The 17,750-nt window shown below is 57.3% G+C and overlaps 3 protein-coding genes across 3 annotated transcripts; all 3 read right to left on the bottom strand.

Moving 5' to 3' along the window:
* Window positions 1–2,481: 2,481 nt before the first annotated feature.
* LOC135809078 (sporozoite surface protein 2-like) lies at window positions 2,482–6,784 on the bottom strand. Its single transcript, XM_065322378.1, has 3 exons — window positions 6,531–6,784; window positions 5,078–5,146; window positions 2,482–2,763 (listed from the first exon to the last, which is right to left on the bottom strand). The coding sequence occupies exons 1-3, from the start codon at window positions 6,780–6,782 to the stop codon at window positions 2,482–2,484; spliced, it is 603 nt and encodes a 200-aa protein (XP_065178450.1). The 5' UTR covers window positions 6,783–6,784.
* A 1,192-nt stretch (window positions 6,785–7,976) lies between these two features.
* On the bottom strand, window positions 7,977–13,385 carry LOC135808982 (uncharacterized). The gene has a single exon (XM_065322271.1). The coding sequence runs from the start codon at window positions 13,383–13,385 to the stop codon at window positions 7,977–7,979; it is 5,409 nt and encodes a 1,802-aa protein (XP_065178343.1).
* Window positions 13,386–14,182: 797 nt separating this feature from the next.
* On the bottom strand, window positions 14,183–15,346 carry LOC135808888 (uncharacterized). Its single transcript, XM_065322165.1, has one exon. The coding sequence runs from the start codon at window positions 15,344–15,346 to the stop codon at window positions 14,183–14,185; it is 1,164 nt and encodes a 387-aa protein (XP_065178237.1).
* Between the last annotated feature and the right edge of the window lie 2,404 nt (window positions 15,347–17,750).

Below are 17,750 nucleotides of genomic sequence, written 5' to 3'. Positions count from 1 at the left end.
GAGCCGCTAGCGTGGAGCCGCCGGCGTTGAGCGAAGCCACCAGAGCGGAGCCACCGGAGGGGAGCCACCGGAGTGGAGCCACCGGAGTGGAGCCACCGGAGTGGAGCCACCAGAGTGGAGCCACCAGAGTGGAGCCACCAGAGTGGAGCCACCAGCGTGGAGCCGCCAGCAGGGAGCCGCCAGCGTGGAGTCGCCAGCGTGGAGCCGCCAGCGTGGAGCCGCCAGCGTGGAGCCGCCAGCGTGGAGCCGCCAGCGTTGAGCCGCCAGCGAGTGGAGCCACCAGCGTGGAGCCACCAGCGCGCGACCAGAGCGGAGCCACCGGAGAGGAGCCACCGGAGCGGAGAACCGGAGCGGTGCTGCCAGCGCGGAGCCGCCAGCGCGGAGCCGCCAGCGAGGATCCGCCAGCGCGGAGCCGCCAGCGCGGAGCCGCCGGCGTGGAGCTGCCAGCGTGGAGCCGCTAGCGTTGAGCCACCAGTATGGAGCGGAGCCACCGGAGCCGCTGGCGGCTCCGCGCTGGGGCTCCACGATGGTGGCTCCAATCGCTTGCGGAACAACGCTGGCGGCTCCGCGCACGCGGCTCCGCTCTGGCGGCTCCGAGCTGGTGGCTCCCGCTTGCGGCTCCGCGCGCCGGCGGCTCAGCGCCAACGGCTCCGCGCTGGGGGCTCCAGGCTGGCGGCTCCGCGCTGGAGGCTCCGCGCTGGCGGCTCCTCGCTGGCGGCTCCGCGCTGGCGGCTCCCCGCTGGCGGCTTCGCGCCGTCGGCTCGCTGGCGGCTCCGCGCTGGCGGCCCCGCGCAGACGGCTTCGCGCTGGAGGCTCGGCGCTGGCGGCTCTGCGCTGGCGGCTCCCTGCTGGCGGCTCCCCGCCGGCGGCTCTGCGCTGGCGCCTCCGCCCTGGTGGCTTGCTGGCGGCTCCGCGCTGATGGCTCGCTGGCGGCTCCGCGCTGGTGGCTCCGCGCTGGCGGTTCCGCGCTGACGGCTCCGCTCTGGAGGCTCTTCGCTGGCGGTTCCGCGCTGGCGCGTCCGCACTCTCCGCGCTGGCGGCTCCGCTCTTGCGGCTCGCTGGCGGCTCCGCGCTGGCGGCTCCGCACTGGTGGCTCCGCGCTGGCGGCTCCGCGCTGGAGGCTCCGCGCTGGCGGCTACACTCTGGCGGCTCCTCGCTGGCAGCTCCGCGCTGGCGGCTCAGCGCTGGCGGCTCAGCGCTGGCGGCTCCGCGCTGGCGGCTCAGCGCTGGGGGCTGCTCGCTGGCGGTTCCGCTCTGGCGGCTCCTCGCTGGCGGCTCCGCTCTCGCGGCTCGGAGCTGGCGGCTCCGCGCTGGCGGCTCCGCGCTAGCGGCTCCGCGCTGGCGGCTCCGCGTTGGCGGCTCCGCGTTGGCGGCCCCGCGCTGGCGGCTTCGCGCTGGCGGCTCCTCGCTGGCGGCTCCGCGCTGGCGGCTCCGCGCCGGCTGCTCCGCGCTGGCGGCTCCGCGCTGAGGGCTCCCCACTGGCGGCTTCGCTCTGGAGGCTCCGCGATAGCGGCTCCGCCCTGGCGGCTCCGCCCTGGTGGCTCTGCTCCGGCGGCTCCGCTCTGCGCGGAGCCGCCGGCGGCTCAGCGCTGGCGGCTCCTCGCTGGCGGTTCCGCTCTGGCGGCTCCTCGCTGGCGGCTCCGCTGTGGAGGCTCCGCCCTGCCGTCCCCGCGCTGGCGGCTCCGCTCTGGCAGCTCCGCGCTGGCGGCTCGCTGGCGTCTCCGTGCTGGCGGCTCCGCGCTGGCGGCTCCGCGCTGGCGGTTCCGCGCTGGCGGCTCGCTGGCGGCTCCGCGATGGCGGCTACACTCTGGCGGCTCTGCGCTTGCGGCCCCGCGCCGGCGGCTCCGCGCCGGTGCCTCCCCTCTGGCGGCTCCGCGCTGGCGGCTCCGCGCTGGCGGCTCCGCGTTGGCGGCTCCGCGCTGGCGGCTCCGCGCTGTCGGCTCCGCGCTGGCGGCTCCGCGCTGGCGGCTCCGCGCTGGCGACTACGCTCTGGCGGCTCTGCGCTGGCGGCCCCGCGCTGGCGGCTCCGCCCGGCGGCTCCGCGCCGGCACCTCCGCGCAGGCGGCTCCGCGCTGGCGGCTACTCGCTGGCGGCTCCGCGCTTGCGGCTCTTTGCTGGAGGCTCCGCGCTGGCGGCTCCGCGCTGGCGGCTCCGCGCTGATGGCTCCCCGCTGGCGGCTCCGCTCCCCAAGGCTTTCCAGGTGGACCGCATCGCAATTCGGAAGCGGAGAAAGGATAGCCAGTGAAAAATGAAAAACAACGACGTATTGGTTGTCTAAATCGACCAAGAAATCCTCTGGCTCCTCTGGCTCCTCTGGCTCCTCTGGCTCTTCTGGCTCTTCTGGCTCCTCTGGCTCCTCTCCGGAGTCCTCTGGCTCCTCTGGCTGCTCTGGCAGCGGAGTCTGGCTCATTTGGCTCCTCCGGCAGCTGAGTCTGGCTCATCTGGCTCCTCTGGCAGCTGGGTCTGGCTCCTCAGGCTCCTCTAGCTCCTCTGGTTCTTCTGGCTCCTTTGGCTCCTCTGGCTCCTCAAGGCTTTCCAGGTGGACGGCATCGCATTTCGGAAGCAGAGAAAGGTGAGCCAGTGAAAAAGGAAAAGCAACGACGTATTGGTTGTCAAAATCGACCAAGAAATCCTCTGGCTCCTCTGGCTCCTCTGGCTCTTCTCCTCAGGCTCCTCTGGTTCTTCTGACTCCTCTGGCTCCTCTGGCTCTTCTGGCTCCTGTGGCTCCTCGGGCTCCTCTGGCAGCTGAGTCTGGCTCATTTGGCTCCTCCGGCAGCTGAGTCTGGCTCATCTGGCTCCTCTGGCTTTTCTGCTGGGCTCCTATGGCTCCTGTGCCGAGCTCCTCGGGCTCGTCTGGCTCCTCTGCCGGGCTTCTCTGGCTCCTCTGCCGGGCTCCTCTGGCTCCTCTGCTCGTCACCATGGTCACTGGTCCGTTTGTCAACGGTCGCGCCAATCGACCACACAGCGTACAGCTAACGTACCAAAATTACCAACATTCTCAAACTTACCGTAATTCCTTGCATCTGGCTCATCTGGCTCATCTGGCTCATCTGGCTCATATTTCTGGCTCATCTGGCTCATCTGGCTCATCTGGCTCATCTGGCTCATCTGGCTCATCTGGCTCATCTGGCTCATCTATCTGGCTCATCTGGCTCATCTGGCTCATCTGGCTCATCTGGCTCATCTGGCTCATCTATCTGGCTCATCTGGCTCATCTGGCTCATCTGGCTCATCTGGCTCATCTGGCTCATCTGGCTCATCTGGCTCATCTGGCTCATCTGGCTCATCTGGCTCATCTGGCTCATCTGGCTCATCTGGCTCATCTATCTGGCTCATCTGGCTCATCTGGCTCATCTGGCTCATCTGGCTCATCTGGCTCATCTGGCTCATCTGGCTCATCTGGCTCATCTGGCTCATCTGGCTCATCTGGCTCATCTGGCTCATCTGGCTCATCTGGCTCATCTGGCTCATCTGGCTCATCTGGCTCATCTGGCTCATCTGGCTCATCTGGCTCATCTGGCTCATCTGGCTCATCTATCTGGCTCATCTGGCTCATCTGGCTCATCTGGCTCATCTGGCTCATCTGGCTCATCTGGCTCATCTGGCTCATCTGGCTCATCTGGCTCATCTGGCTCATCTGGCTCATCTATCTGGCTCATCTGGCTCATCTGGCTCATCTGGCTCATCTATCTAAAAGCGGTGAACCCCTTGATAGGCGACAGGCCTCTGGGTCATCCTAATAAAGATTATTATTATTATTATTATTATCTGGCTCATCTGGCTCGTCTAGCTCATCTGGCTCATCTGGCTCATCTGGCTCATCTGGCTCATCTGGCTCATCTGGCTCATCTGGCTCATCTGGCTCATCTGGCTCATCTATCTGGCTCATGTGGTTCATGTGGCTCATCTGGCTCATCTGGCTCATCTATCTGGCTCATCTGGCTCATCTGGCTCATCTGGCTCATCTGGCTCATCTGGCTCATCTGGCTCATCTGGCTCATCTGGCTCATCTGGCTCATCTGGCTCATCTGGCTCATCTGGCTCATCTGGCTCATCTGGCTCATCTGGCTCATCTGGCTCATCTATCTGGCTCATCTGGCTCATCTGGCTCATCTGGCTCATCTGGCTCATCTGGCTCATCTGGCTCATCTGGCTCATCTGGCTCATCTGGCTCATCTGGCTCATCTGGCTCATCTGGCTCATCTGGCTCATCTGGCTCATCTATCTGGCTCATCTGGCCCATCTGGCTCATCTGGCTCATCTGGCTCATCTGGCTCATCTGGCTCATCTGGCTCATCTGGCTCATCTGGCTCATCTGGCTCATCTGGCTCATCTGGCTCATCTATCTGGCTCATCTGGCTCATCTGGCTCATCTGGCTCATCTGGCTCATCTGGCTCATCTGGCTCATCTGGCTCATCTGGCTCATCTATCTGGCTCATCTGGCTCATCTGGCTCATCTGGCTCATCTGGCTCATCTGGCTCATCTGGCTCATCTGGCTCATCTATCTGGCTCATCTGGCTCATCTGGCTCATCTGGCTCATCTGGCTCATCTGGCTCATCTGGCTCATCTGGCTCATCTGGCTCATCTGGCTCATCTGGCTCATCTGGCTCATCTGGCTCATCTGGCTCATCTGGCTCATCTGGCTCATCTGGCTCATCTGGCTCATCTGGCTCATCTGGCTCATCTATCTGGCTCATCTGGCTCATCTGGCTCATCTGGCTCATCTGGCTCATCTGGCTCATCTGGCTCATCTGGCTCATCTGGCTCATCTGGCTCATCTGGCTCATCTATCTGGCTCATCTGGCTCATCTGGCTCATCTGGCTCATCTATCTAAAAGCGGTGAACCCCTTGATAGGCGACAGGCCTCTGGGTCATCCTAATAAAGATTATTATTATTATTATTATCTGGCTCATCTGGCTCGTCTAGCTCATCTGGCTCATCTGGCTCATCTGGCTCATCTGGCTCATCTGGCTCATCTGGCTCATCTGGCTCATCTATCTGGCTCATGTGGCTCATCTGGCTCATCTGGCTCATCTGGCTCATCTATCTGGCTCATCTGGCTCATCTGGCTCATCTGGCTCATCTGGCTCATCTGGCTCATCTGGCTCATCTGGCTCATCTGGCTCATCTGGCTCATCTGGCTCATCTGGCTCATCTGGCTCATCTGGCTCATCTGGCTCATCTATCTGGCTCATCTGGATCATCTGGCTCATCTGGCTCATCTGGCTCATCTGGCTCATCTGGCTCATCTGGCTCATCTGGCTCATCTGGCTCATCTGGCTCATCTGGCTCATCTGGCTCATCTGGCTCATCTGGCTCATCTGGCTCATCTGGCTCATCTGGCTCATCTGGCTCATCTATCTGGCTCATCTGGCTCATCTGGCTCATCTGGCTCATCTGGCTCATCTGGCTCATCTGGCTCATCTGGCTCATCTGGCTCATCTGGCTCATCTGGCTCATCTGGCTCATCTATCTGGCTCATCTGGCTCATCTGGCTCATCTGGCTCATCTGGCTCATCTGGCTCATCTGGCTCATCTGGCTCATCTGGCTCATCTGGCTCATCTGGCTCATCTGGCTCATCTATCTGGCTCATCTGGCCCATCTGGCTCATCTGGCTCATCTGGCTCATCTGGCTCATCTGGCTCATCTGGCTCATCTGGCTCATCTGGCTCATCTGGCTCATCTGGCTCATCTGGCTCATCTGGCTCATCTGGCTCATCTGGCTCATCTGGCTCATCTGGCTCATCTGGCTCATCTGGCTCATCTGGCTCATCTGGCTCATCTGGCTCATCTGGCTCATCTGGCTCATCTGGCTCATCTGGCTCATCTGGCTCATCTATCTGGCTCATCTGGCTCATCTGGCTCATCTGGCTCATCTGGCTCATCTGGCTCATCTGGCTCATCTGGCTCATCTATCTGGCTCATCTGGCCCATCTGGCTCATCTGGCTCATCTTGCTCATCTGGCTCATCTGGCTCATCTGGCTCATCTGGCTCATCTGGCTCATCTATCTGGCTCATCTGGCTCATCTGGCTCATCTGGCTCATCTGGCTCATCTATCTGGCTCATCTGGCTCATCTGGCTCATCTGGCTCATCTGGCTCATCTGGCTCATCTGGCTCATCTGGCTCATCTATCTGGCTCATCTGGCTCATCTGGCTCATCTGGCTCATCTGGCTCATCTGGCTCATCTGGCTCATCTGGCTCATCTGGCTCATCTGGCTCATCTGGCTCATCTGGCTCATCTGGCTCATCTGGCTCATCTGGCTCATCTGGCTCATCTGGCTCATCTGGCTCATCTGGCTCATCTATCTGGCTCATCTGGCTCATCTGGCTCATCTATCTGGCTCATCTGGCTCATCTGGCTCATCTGGCTCATCTGGCTCATCTGGCTCATCTGGCTCATCTGGCTCATCTGGCTCATCTGGCTCATCTGGCTCATCTGGCTCATCTGGCTCATCTATCTGGCTCATCTGGCTCATCTGGCTCATCTGGCTCATCTGGCTCATCTGGCTCATCTATCTGGCTCATCTGGCCCATCTGGCTCATCTGGCTCATCTGGCTCATCTGGCTCATCTGGCTCATCTGGCTCATCTGGCTCATCTGGCTCATCTGGCTCATCTGGCTCATCTGGCTCATCTGGCTCATCTGGCTCATCTGGCTCATCTGGCTCATCTGGCTCATCTGGCTCATCTGGCTCATCTGGCTCATCTGGCTCATCTGGCTCATCTATCTGGCTCATCTGGCCCATCTGGCTCATCTGGCTCATCTGGCTCATCTGGCTCATCTGGCTCATCTGGCTCATCTGGCTCATCTATCTGGCTCATCTGGCTCATCTGGCTCATCTGGCTCATCTGGCTCATCTGGCTCATCTGGCTCATCTGGCTCATCTGGCTAATCTGGCTCATCTGGCTCATCTGGCTCATCTGGCTCATCTGGCTCATCTGGCTCATCTGGCTCATCTGGCTCATCTGGCTCATCTGGCTCATCTATCTGGCTCATCTGGCTCATCTGGCTCATCTGGCTCATCTGGCTCATCTGGCTCATCTGGCTCATCTGGCTCATCTGGCTCATCTGGCTCATCTGGCTCATCTGGCTCATCTGGCTCATCTGGCTCATCTGGCTCATCTGGCTCATCTGGCTCATCTGGCTCATCTGGCTGGCTCATCTGGCTCATCTGGCTCATCTGGCTCATCTATCTGGCTCATCTGGCTCATCTGGCTCATCTGGCTCATCTGGCTCATCTATCTGGCTCATCTGGCTCATCTGGCTCATCTGGCTTGTTGCGGCCCTGTGGCCATGGTAGACAAGATTTCCTTCGAACCATTACTTGTTCTTTACAAAGTGGAATAAAACTGAATCTCAAAGAGTTCTGAAAAGCAAAGCGTGACACGCATACATGTAGCCTCAAGCAGAAAAGCTGGCCGCGCAAAAGGAAACATGCAGCCAAAAAGATGCCTAGCTCTGGCGTACATCGTAGAGGTCACTGCACATCCGGTGCACTGCGCCCCAAAGGTGCAGGCACGGCGCCCCAAGGAGTGACCATGGTGACGACATACATAAACTGCATCGCGTCATGCAGATAGAGCGATAGCGTACAAAGTACAAACAAAACAAAAATAACTGAGAGAAGCGAAAATAAATAAATTGAAGAGAAGAAGCGAGAGAGAGAAGAGTGAAGGAATTTAATTCTAATTATTTAGAGCTGGACAGATATCGTCAAGGAGACATGCAGATACACAATAGAATCGACTCGACTGCATGTAGAGTAGCTGCCTCTAACTGCAGCAGAGTGGAGCACGCAGGTACGTGATCAACTCAGGAATAGTGAAAGGTGAGAGAGACAAAATACAAATAAATTCGAACGAGCAAATACAATAATTGTGAATTCATGTGCAAGGGTCTGTAACATTCTCCCCCCCCCCCCCCTGGTAACAGGGAACCGATGACCTGTTACAAGTCACAAACAAAGTTAGCGCAGCACGTCCAGCTTGGCAAGCTTAACGACTGAGCGCCGGTACAGTCCAGACTTGGTGCGCACATCTGCCACCCGCACAACGCCATCACTGCCCGGGTGTACAGCCTCTAGTCGGCCCCGAGGCCACTGCCCTCGTGGCTGGTTGCTGTCGACGATCACCACGACATCACCTACAGCCAGTGACGGTGTGCCGTCCTGCCACTTCCTCCGCCTGGTGAGTTCTGGCCGGTATTCCAAGATCCACCTCTTCCAGAATTCGTCGGTGATCTTCTGTGCAATCCGCCAGTGCTTCCTCAGGCTCAAATCAGCATCTACAAACACGCCTGGCCGACCAGTTGCACTACTGGACCCAATGAGGAAGTGGTTGGGTGTGAGGGACTCTTCATCATCAGGATCTACTGAGACGTGAGTCAGCGGCCGACTATTCACGAGTTGCTCGGCTTCAGCGAAGACTGTGGCTAGTACTTCTTCTGTCACGACACGCTCCTTCATGACGGATTTCATAGCGATCTTCACTGCTCTGACGAGGCGCTCCCAGCTTCCACCCATGTGGGGAGCAAGTGGCGGGTTGAAGTGCCATGAGATGCCCTTACTGGAACACTCAGCGGCTAGTCGGTCTTGGCGGAAATCTTCCAATGCCGCCTTCAGCTCCCTGTCAGCTCCTCGGAAATTGGTTCCATTATCCGAGTGGATTTCTTGGGGGCAACCTCGCCGGGCGCACATTCGCCTGATTGCCATGAGAGAGTGAGCCACTTCCAAATGTACAGCGCGGGTACTCAGACATGTGAACAACGCACCGTAGCGTAGTTCGCGGCGCCTCCCGATCTTGATGTGCAACGGCCCGAAATAGTCCAGCCCGGTGAACGTGAATGGTCGCAGGAACGGGGTCAAGCGCTGGACAGGTAGATTTCCCATTACAGGTGGCTTGGGATTGGCTCGTTGGTTCTTGCAGTATTGACACTCAGACCATGCTCGCTTCACAGCTGCTCGACCTGTCGTCACCCAGTACTGCTGGCGAAGCTCATTCAATGTCCTCTCGTGTCCATGATGGCCAGAACGCAGATGGTATTCGTGGACTAGGAGCTGTGTGTACCTATGCTTCGGACACAGGATAGCCGGATGTTTCGCACTGTACGCCATTTCCGTCGCATGTGTGAGGCGACCCTGAACCCGCAGGATCCCGTCCTCATCAATGGCTGGTGCTAGCTGTCGTAGACGACTGCTGGTGCTGACAGGCTGGCCATCGCTCAACAAAGCCACTTCTTCGGCAAAACACTCTGCCTGCACAGATTGCATCCAGAGCTGCTCGGCCGCATCCATTTCCTTGGCTGAGATGGCCGCAGTTGATCCGACAGTTTGGCCGCGAACTCTGGCCCGTGTGTTTGCGATGAACCTGGCAACATACGCGGTTGTGCAGATGAGACGTTTCCATGACGAGAATCGGTTGACGTCAGGCAGCGCTTCGGCAATTTGCTGGGGCCTTGGCGGGGATGTTGTCGCCGCAACAAACTCCTTCTTCACTTCGGTCGTGTCGATGCACTCATCCGACGTTGCGGGTGCAGCTGGCCACGCTTCCCGTGACTGCATTAGAAATTCCGGACCAGACTTCCATCGGCCGCAGCTCAGCTCGTGCATGGAGATACCACGAGATGCATCATCTGCAACATTCAGCAGTGTTGGTACCCAGTGCCAACTGCTGGCCTCACTGGCGTCGCAGATCTCAGCTACTCGGTGAGCGACAAACGGCTTGAACTGTCGCGCATCTGACTTGATCCATTGGAGAACGGTTCTGGAGGCTGACCAGAAACAGGTGCTGTGCCACTTAAGCCCATGCTCTTGAGCTAACATCTGGGCGAGTCGACAGCCAAGCACTGCAGCTTGGAGCTCCAGACGTGGAATGGATGTTGGTTTCAGCGGGGCTACTCTAGTCTTGGCGGCAACCAAGGTGCACTCGACGTCATCTGCGTGCTCCACTCTCAGGTACGCCACTGCCGCAAACGCTTTACTGCTGGCATCGCAGAACACATGTAGAGACAAGTCAGTAGCGGACGACGTGAAACAGGAGTACGCACGTGAGATTCTGAACTTGCTGATCTCCAGCAGCTGTCCACACCAAATCTGCCAGCGCGATAGCAGCTCGGGTGGAATCTCATCATCCCAACCGATGCCGCTCAACCAGATGTCCTGGAGGAGTATCCGTGCGGCAATGACAAACGCAGCCAGGAAGCCTAGCGGGTCGAAAACTGACATGACGATGCTGAGTAGGGATCGCTTGGTGGGATGCGCGGCAGACAGCTGCTCTCGGCGTGTCACGTTGAGTTGAAACAGGAACTGGTCACTGTTCGGGTCCCACCGAAGACCCAGCATGCGCTCCACAGGCAGTTGTGAGCTGAGGTCAACGACTCCAGCTGTTCTCATATCAGCTGGCACACTCATCATCACTTCGCTACAGTTGCTAATCCAGTTGCGGATCGTAAACCCGCCTCGCTGCTGGATCTCAATTGTATCGGCTACACGCTGTACCGCCTGGTCGGTAGTATCGACGCTGTCCAGGTAGTCGTCCATGTAGTAGTTCTCCTCGCATGCTGCGGCTACAGCAGCGAATTCCTCGCGGTGCTCCTCAGCATTGCGCCGCATCGTGAACTGCGCGGAGCATGGCGATGACACTGCGCCAAAGATCATGACTTCCATGACGTACGTGTCAGGCGGGCCAGTCTCACCAGGTTGTCGCCACAGGAAGCGCTGAGCTGGCTGGTCTTCTAGGCGTATCCGAACTTGATGAAACATCTCTTTGATGTCAGCCGCAAAGGCAATAGCACGTTGGCGGAACTTCATCAGGACACCCACGAGCTGGTTCAGCAAATCTGGGCCTGGGAGCAGTGCGTCATTTAGCGACATCCCTCTAGCTTTGGCGGCCGCGTCGAATACGAAACGCAGCTTCCCGGGCTTGTTCGGATTGAACACAGCGAAATGTGGTAGGTACCAGGTATGTGCGGTTTGCTCGGCAGCCTCTGCTGGTGTTAGCTTACGAGCGTAGCCTTTCTGAACGTACTCATCGATCTTCTGGGCATACTCTGCTGCGAATTCTGGAGACTTAGCCATCTTTCTTTCTATGCCCATTAGACGGTTGAAAGCCATGTCTTGGCTGGACGGAAGCTTGGGCTGATCTGACTTCCAGAGGAGGCCTGTCTCATACCGGTCACCAACGCGAACCGTGGTGTCGTTCAGGATACTTTCAGCACGGATCATGGCCTTTGGCTTGCCAGCAGAAGCAGACGGTACAACGCCAAAGTTCTCAATGGTGAATGACTCTTTCACTAGTTGGTGCAAATCCGACTCAGGCTGCCAGATGTGGTAGATCGCCTCCGGTTCGAGTTGATCTTGGTGAGTCCGGGCTCCAATGCGACCGTGCACTACCCAACCAAGAAGGGTTCTCGTCAGCATAGGTGCATTTGGCGGGCCTTCGACGACTTCACGTGCCACTGTGAGGTGTCCATTGTCTTGCCCAATGAGCATCCTCGGTTGTACTGCTGGGTACGACGCCCCTCTGGAGTCATCTAAATGAGGCCATCGATTCGCCAGCCCTCTGCCATCTATTGACTGCGAATGCAACTTGAGGTCCTTGGCTGTTCTCACATCATCCATTTGATGCTGGGTGCCATCGCTGCCATTGACCAATACAGAGACTCTGCATGACGAGTTGTCCGTGTGCGTCGTCGAATTCGTCCATGCCATATGCAGGGGATCCGACTGTCCAACAGCACCTATGTCATCCGCTAAGGCCTTGTCCATTAGCGTGACAGTTGAGGCTTCGTCCAGCAGAGCAAGTGTCTCCACACAGCCCTTTGGGCCACTAACCGTCACTGGCAACACTCTCAGCAACACTCGGGTTGCACCAGGAATACCAGTGTGCCCACAAGTGTCGACTGGCTTCTCTGCGGCCTTGCCCTTGTGCAGGAGCACATGATGGTGGTACTTGCAGTCAGGCTCACTGCACTGCTTCCTGCTGCCACACTTCCTGGTAGCGTGTCCACTGGCCAGGCAAGAAAAGCAAAGACGATGACGTTTTACCAGCTCAAAACGGGCTTTCTGGCCAAGCTTCGTGAATGTTGAACACTTACTGAGGGCATGCTGCACTTGTTTGCAGCAAAGGCAGGCTGACTGAGTTTTACTGGTTGCACTTGCTGGTGCCATCGCTGCTGCTGTGCTGTGTACTGTCGAAACTTCCTGGTGACTGTAAACCCGCTGCGTCTTGTCGGTTCGGGTACCCGGCAGATCCACGACGCGCACAGCTGCTTCGGCCTTGTCCGCCAGCCACAAAGAAAACACTCGCAAGCTGATGTCATGGCTACCCTGACGCACAAGTACTTCTCCCCACTGCAGTCGCAGGGATGTTGGCAACCTACCAACAAGCTCTTGACGTAGCTGAGGGTTGTACATGTGACCTTCACTTCGAAGGTGCTCCATGGTAGTAACTAGAGTCGTCACAGCAGTGGACAGGTTGATAAGACTATCAAAGTCTCCTGGCTTGACCTGTCCAATGGCCTTGGCTTTCCCGATCATGGCAGCAATCACAGCATCAGGTCGACCAAACCGGCTTTCCAGGACCTGGAGTACTGTCGGCAGATTCTCCGGCACGGTGAGCATCGCTCCGACGGCAGCCTTGGCTGGGCCTTTTAGGCAACGTTGCAGACGAATTACATTCTCCGATGGCGAAAACCCACACTCGTCTGACGTCCTCTGGTGGGTAGAGGCGAATATGGGCCACTCCTCCGAGTCGCCAGAGAATGCCGGCAAGTCACGACCAACCGTCTGTCGGATCAGAAACTTCTGCATGCCGTATGCTGCTTGCGCTGGGTGCAGGCCTCCAGCCTCAGGACTCTCCTTAGCTGGCTTTGTTGCTGTTGTCCCTGCCGCAAATGTGGCGTGTGCAGTGACGGGTTTCTGGGTCTCTACCCAATGCCTAGTAGCTGTCAAGGCGGACTTTCCCGGAAGTTTACACACTGTTTCTAATCGGGGCTGAGATGAGCTTACTTCTACTTTATTCTCCTGGCCAGAGCTGATCAACGACGCTGCTGATCGGGTAGTCGACGATGCCAACAACGGCCTCAAATGCTGTGTCGGCGCACTGGATGCAGGACGAGACGATCGTCGCGAACGAGAGGACGAGGTGCTGTCGATTTGGGCATGGCGCGCCTCCAACTCCAATTGAAGCAAGCGCCTCTGCCTATCCAGTCGTTCTTGCGCATCCGCCTCCTCAATTGCCATCAAACGTCGTGCCATCTCCAAATTGGCCTCCGCTTTTTGCCGTTTCACGGAGGAGGACGATCTCATCGATGAGGCGAGTGAGGCAGGGGATGCTGGCAACTCCAGCTCAGCAGCCTGCTCGGCGACATCGGCCATATCCGTTTCGCCCTTACCTCTACGATTTCGCAGCATCATTGCTGTGTTTCTGTAATCTGAAGACTGTATATTTCTTTAGAACTGCTCATCCGGCTCGAAGGACCATGTTGCGGCCCTGTGGCCATGGTAGACAAGATTTCCTTCGAACCATTACTTGTTCTTTACAAAGTGGAATAAAACTGAATCTCAAAGAGTTCTGAAAAGCAAAGCGTGACACGCATACATGTAGCCTCAAGCAGAAAAGCTGGCCGCGCAAAAGGAAACATGCAGCCAAAAAGATGCCTAGCTCTGGCGTACATCGTAGAGGTCACTGCACATCCGGTGCACTGCGCCCCAAAGGTGCAGGCACGGCGCCCCAAGGAGTGACCATGGTGACGACATACATAAACTGCATCGCGTCATGCAGATAGAGCGATAGCGTACAAAGTACAAACAAAACAAAAATAACTGAGAGAAGCGAAAATAAATAAATTGAAGAGAAGAAGCGAGAGAGAGAAGAGTGAAGGAATTTAATTCTAATTATTTAGAGCTGGACAGATATCGTCAAGGAGACATGCAGATACACAATAGAATCGACTCGACTGCATGTAGAGTAGCTGCCTCTAACTGCAGCAGAGTGGAGCACGCAGGTACGTGATCAACTCAGGAATAGTGAAAGGTGAGAGAGACAAAATACAAATAAATTCGAACGAGCAAATACAATAATTGTGAATTCATGTGCAAGGGTCTGTAACATTCTCCCCCCCCCCCCCCCTGGTAACAGGGAACCGATGACCTGTTACAAGTCACAAACAAAGTTAGCGCAGCACGTCCAGCTTGGCAAGCTTAACGACTGGGCGCCGGTACAGTCCAGACTTGGTGCGCACATCTGCCACCCGCACAACGCCATCACTGCCCGGGTGTACAGCCTCTAGTCGGCCCCGAGGCCACTGCCCTCGTGGCTGGTTGCTGTCGACGATCACCACGACATCACCTACAGCCAGTGACGGTGTGCCGTCCTGCCACTTCCTCCGCCTGGTGAGTTCTGGCCGGTATTCCAAGATCCACCTCTTCCAGAATTCGTCGGTGATCTTCTGTGCAATCCGCCAGTGCTTCCTCAGGCTCAAATCAGCATCTACAAACACGCCTGGCCGACTAGTTGCACTACTGGACCCAATGAGGAAGTGGTTGGGTGTGAGGGACTCTTCATCATCAGGATCTACTGAGACGTGAGTCAGCGGCCGACTATTCACGAGTTGCTCGGCTTCAGCGAAGACTGTGGCTAGTACTTCTTCTGTCACGACACGCTCCTTCATGACGGATTTCATAGCGATCTTCACTGCTCTGACGAGGCGCTCCCAGCTTCCACCCATGTGGGGAGCAAGTGGCGGGTTGAAGTGCCATGAGATGCCCTTACTGGAACACTCAGCGGCTAGTCGGTCTTGGCGGAAATCTTCCAATGCCGCCTTCAGCTCCCTGTCAGCTCCTCGGAAATTGGTTCCATTATCCGAGTGGATTTCTTGGGGGCAACCTCGCCGGGCGCACATTCGCCTGATTGCCATGATGGCACTATCAGTGTTCAGAGAGTGAGCCACTTCCAAATGTACAGCGCGGGTACTCAGACATGTGAACAACGCACCGTAGCGTAGTTCGCGGCGCCTCCCGATCTTGATGTGCAACGGCCCGAAATAGTCCAGCCCGGTGAACGTGAATGGTCGCAGGAACGGGGTCAAGCGCTGGACAGGTAGATTTCCCATTACAGGTGGCTTGGGATTGGCTCGTTGGTTCTTGCAGTATTGACACTCAGACCATGCTCGCTTCACAGCTGCTCGACCTGTCGTCACCCAGTACTGCTGGCGAAGCTCATTCAATGTCCTCTCGTGTCCATGATGGCCAGAACGCAGATGGTATTCGTGGACTAGGAGCTGTGTGTACCTATGCTTCGGACACAGGATAGCCGGATGTTTCGCACTGTACGCCATTTCCGTCGCATGTGTGAGGCGACCCTGAACCCGCAGGATCCCGTCCTCATCAATGGCTGGTGCTAGCTGTCGTAGACGACTGCTGGTGCTGACAGGCTGGCCATCGCTCAACAAAGCCACTTCTTCGGCAAAACATGGCTCATCTGGCTCATCTGGCTCATCTGGCTCATCTGGCTCATCTGGCTCATCTGGCTCATCTGGCTCATCTGGCTCATCTGGCTCATCTGGCTCATCTGGCTCATCTGGCTCATCTGGCTCATCTGGCTCATCTGGCTCATCTGGCTCATCTGGCTCATCTGGCTCATCTGGCTCATCTGGCTCATCTGGCTCATCTGGCTCATCTGGCTCATCTGGCTCATCTGGCTCATCTGGCTCATCTGGCTCATCTGGCTCATCTGGCTCATCTGGCTCATCTGGCTCATCTGGCTCATCTGGCTCATCTGGCTCATCTGGCTCATCTGGCTCATCTGGCTCATCTGGCTCATCTGGCTCATCTGGCTCATCTGGCTCATCTGGCTCATCTGGCTCATCTGGCTCATCTGGCTCATCTGGCTCATCTGGCTCATCTGGCTCATCTGGCTCATCTGGCTCATCTGGCTCATCTGGCTCATCTGGCTCATCTGGCTCATCTGGCTCATCTGGCTCATCTGGCTCATCTGGCTCATCTGGCTCATCTGGCTCATCTGGCTCATCTGGCTCATCTGGCTCATCTGGCTCATCTGGCTCATCTGGCTCATCTGGCTCATCTGGCTCATCTGGCTCATCTGGCTCATCTGGCTCATCTGGCTCATCTGGCTCATCTGGCTCATCTGGCTCATCTGGCTCATCTGGCTCATCTGGCTCATCTGGCTCATCTGGCTCATCTGGCTCATCTGGCTCATCTGGCTCATCTGGCTCATCTGGCTCATCTGGCTCATCTGGCTCATCTGGCTCATCTGGCTCATCTGGCTCATCTGGCTCATCTGGCTCATCTGGCTCATCTGGCTCATCTGGCTCATCTGGCTCATCTGGCTCATCTGGCTCATCTGGCTCATCTGGCTCATCTGGCTCATCTGGCTCATCTGGCTCATCTGGCTCATCTGGCTCATCTGGCTCATCTGGCTCATCTGGCTCATCTGGCTCATCTGGCTCATCTGGCTCATCTGGCTCATCTGGCTCATCTGGCTCATCTGGCTCATCTGGCTCATCTGGCTCATCTGGCTCATCTGGCTCATCTGGCTCATCTGGCTCATCTGGCTCATCTGGCTCATCTGGCTCATCTGGCTCATCTGGCTCATCTGGCTCATCTGGCTCATCTGGCTCATCTGGCTCATCTGGCTCATCTGGCTCATCTGGCTCATCTGGCTCATCTGGCTCATCTGGCTCATCTGGCTCATCTGGCTCATCTGGCTCATCTGGCTCATCTGGCTCATCTGGCTCATCTGGCTCATCTGGCTCATCTGGCTCATCTGGCTCATCTGGCTCATCTGGCTCATCTGGCTCATCTGGCTCATCTGGCTCATCTGGCTCATCTGGCTCATCTGGCTCATCTGGCTCATCTGGCTCATCTGGCTCATCTGGCTCATCTGGCTCATCTGGCTCATCTGGCTCATCTGGCTCATCTGGCTCATCTGGCTCATCTGGCTCATCTGGCTCATCTGGCTCATCTGGCTCATCTGGCTCATCTGGCTCATCTGGCTCATCTGGCTCATCTGGCTCATCTGGCTCATCTGGCTCATCTGGCTCATCTGGCTCATCTGGCTCATCTGGCTCATCTGGCTCATCTGGCTCATCTGGCTCATCTGGCTCATCTGGCTCATCTGGCTCATCTGGCTCATCTGGCTCATCTGGCTCATCTGGCTCATCTGGCTCATCTGGCTCATCTGGCTCATCTGGCTCATCTGGCTCATCTGGCTCATCTGGCTCATCTGGCTCATCTGGCTCATCTGGCTCATCTGGCTCATCTGGCTCATCTGGCTCATCTGGCTCATCTGGCTCATCTGGCTCATCTGGCTCATCTGGCTCATCTGGCTCATCTGGCTCATCTGGCTCATCTGGCTCATCTGGCTCATCTGGCTCATCTGGCTCATCTGGCTCATCTGGCTCATCTGGCTCATCTGGCTCATCTGGCTCATCTGGCTCATCTGGCTCATCTGGCTCATCTGGCTCATCTGGCTCATCTGGCTCATCTGGCTCATCTGGCTCATCTGGCTCATCTGGCTCATCTGGCTCATCTGGCTCATCTGGCTCATCTGGCTCATCTGGCTCATCTGGCTCATCTGGCTCATCTGGCTCATCTGGCTCATCTGGCTCATCTGGCTCATCTGGCTCATCTGGCTCATCTGGCTCATCTGGCTCATCTGGCTCATCTGGCTCATCTGGCTCATCTGGCTCATCTGGCTCATCTGGCTCATCTGGCTCATCT

This window comes from Sycon ciliatum, chromosome 1 (assembly GCF_964019385.1).
Source record: "Sycon ciliatum chromosome 1, ocSycCili1.1, whole genome shotgun sequence".
NCBI lineage: Eukaryota > Metazoa > Porifera > Calcarea > Leucosolenida > Sycettidae > Sycon > Sycon ciliatum.
The sequence above is the reverse complement of the archived record's forward strand: the minus strand, read 5'-3'. Positions and strand labels throughout refer to the sequence as shown.

What these genes read in the sequence shown, in the direction of transcription:
- LOC135809078 (XM_065322378.1), bottom strand. Translation starts at nt 6,782, where the DNA reads ATGAGCCAGATGAGCCAGATGAGCCAGATGGGCCAGATGAGCCAGATA. An exon ending in AGCCAGATGGGCCAGATGAG is followed by an intron (nt 5,147 to 6,530) that starts CCAGATAGATGA and finishes GAGCCAGATGAG; the next exon opens with CCAGATGAGCCAGATGAGCC. An exon ending in ATGAGCCAGATGAGCCAGAT is followed by an intron (nt 2,764 to 5,077) that starts GAGCCAGATGAG and finishes TGCCGGAGGAGC; the next exon opens with CAAATGAGCCAGACTCAGCT.
- LOC135808982 (XM_065322271.1), bottom strand. Translation starts at nt 13,385, where the DNA reads ATGGCCGATGTCGCCGAGCAGGCTGCTGAGCTGGAGTTGCCAGCATCC.
- LOC135808888 (XM_065322165.1), bottom strand. Translation starts at nt 15,346, where the DNA reads ATGGCGTACAGTGCGAAACATCCGGCTATCCTGTGTCCGAAGCATAGG.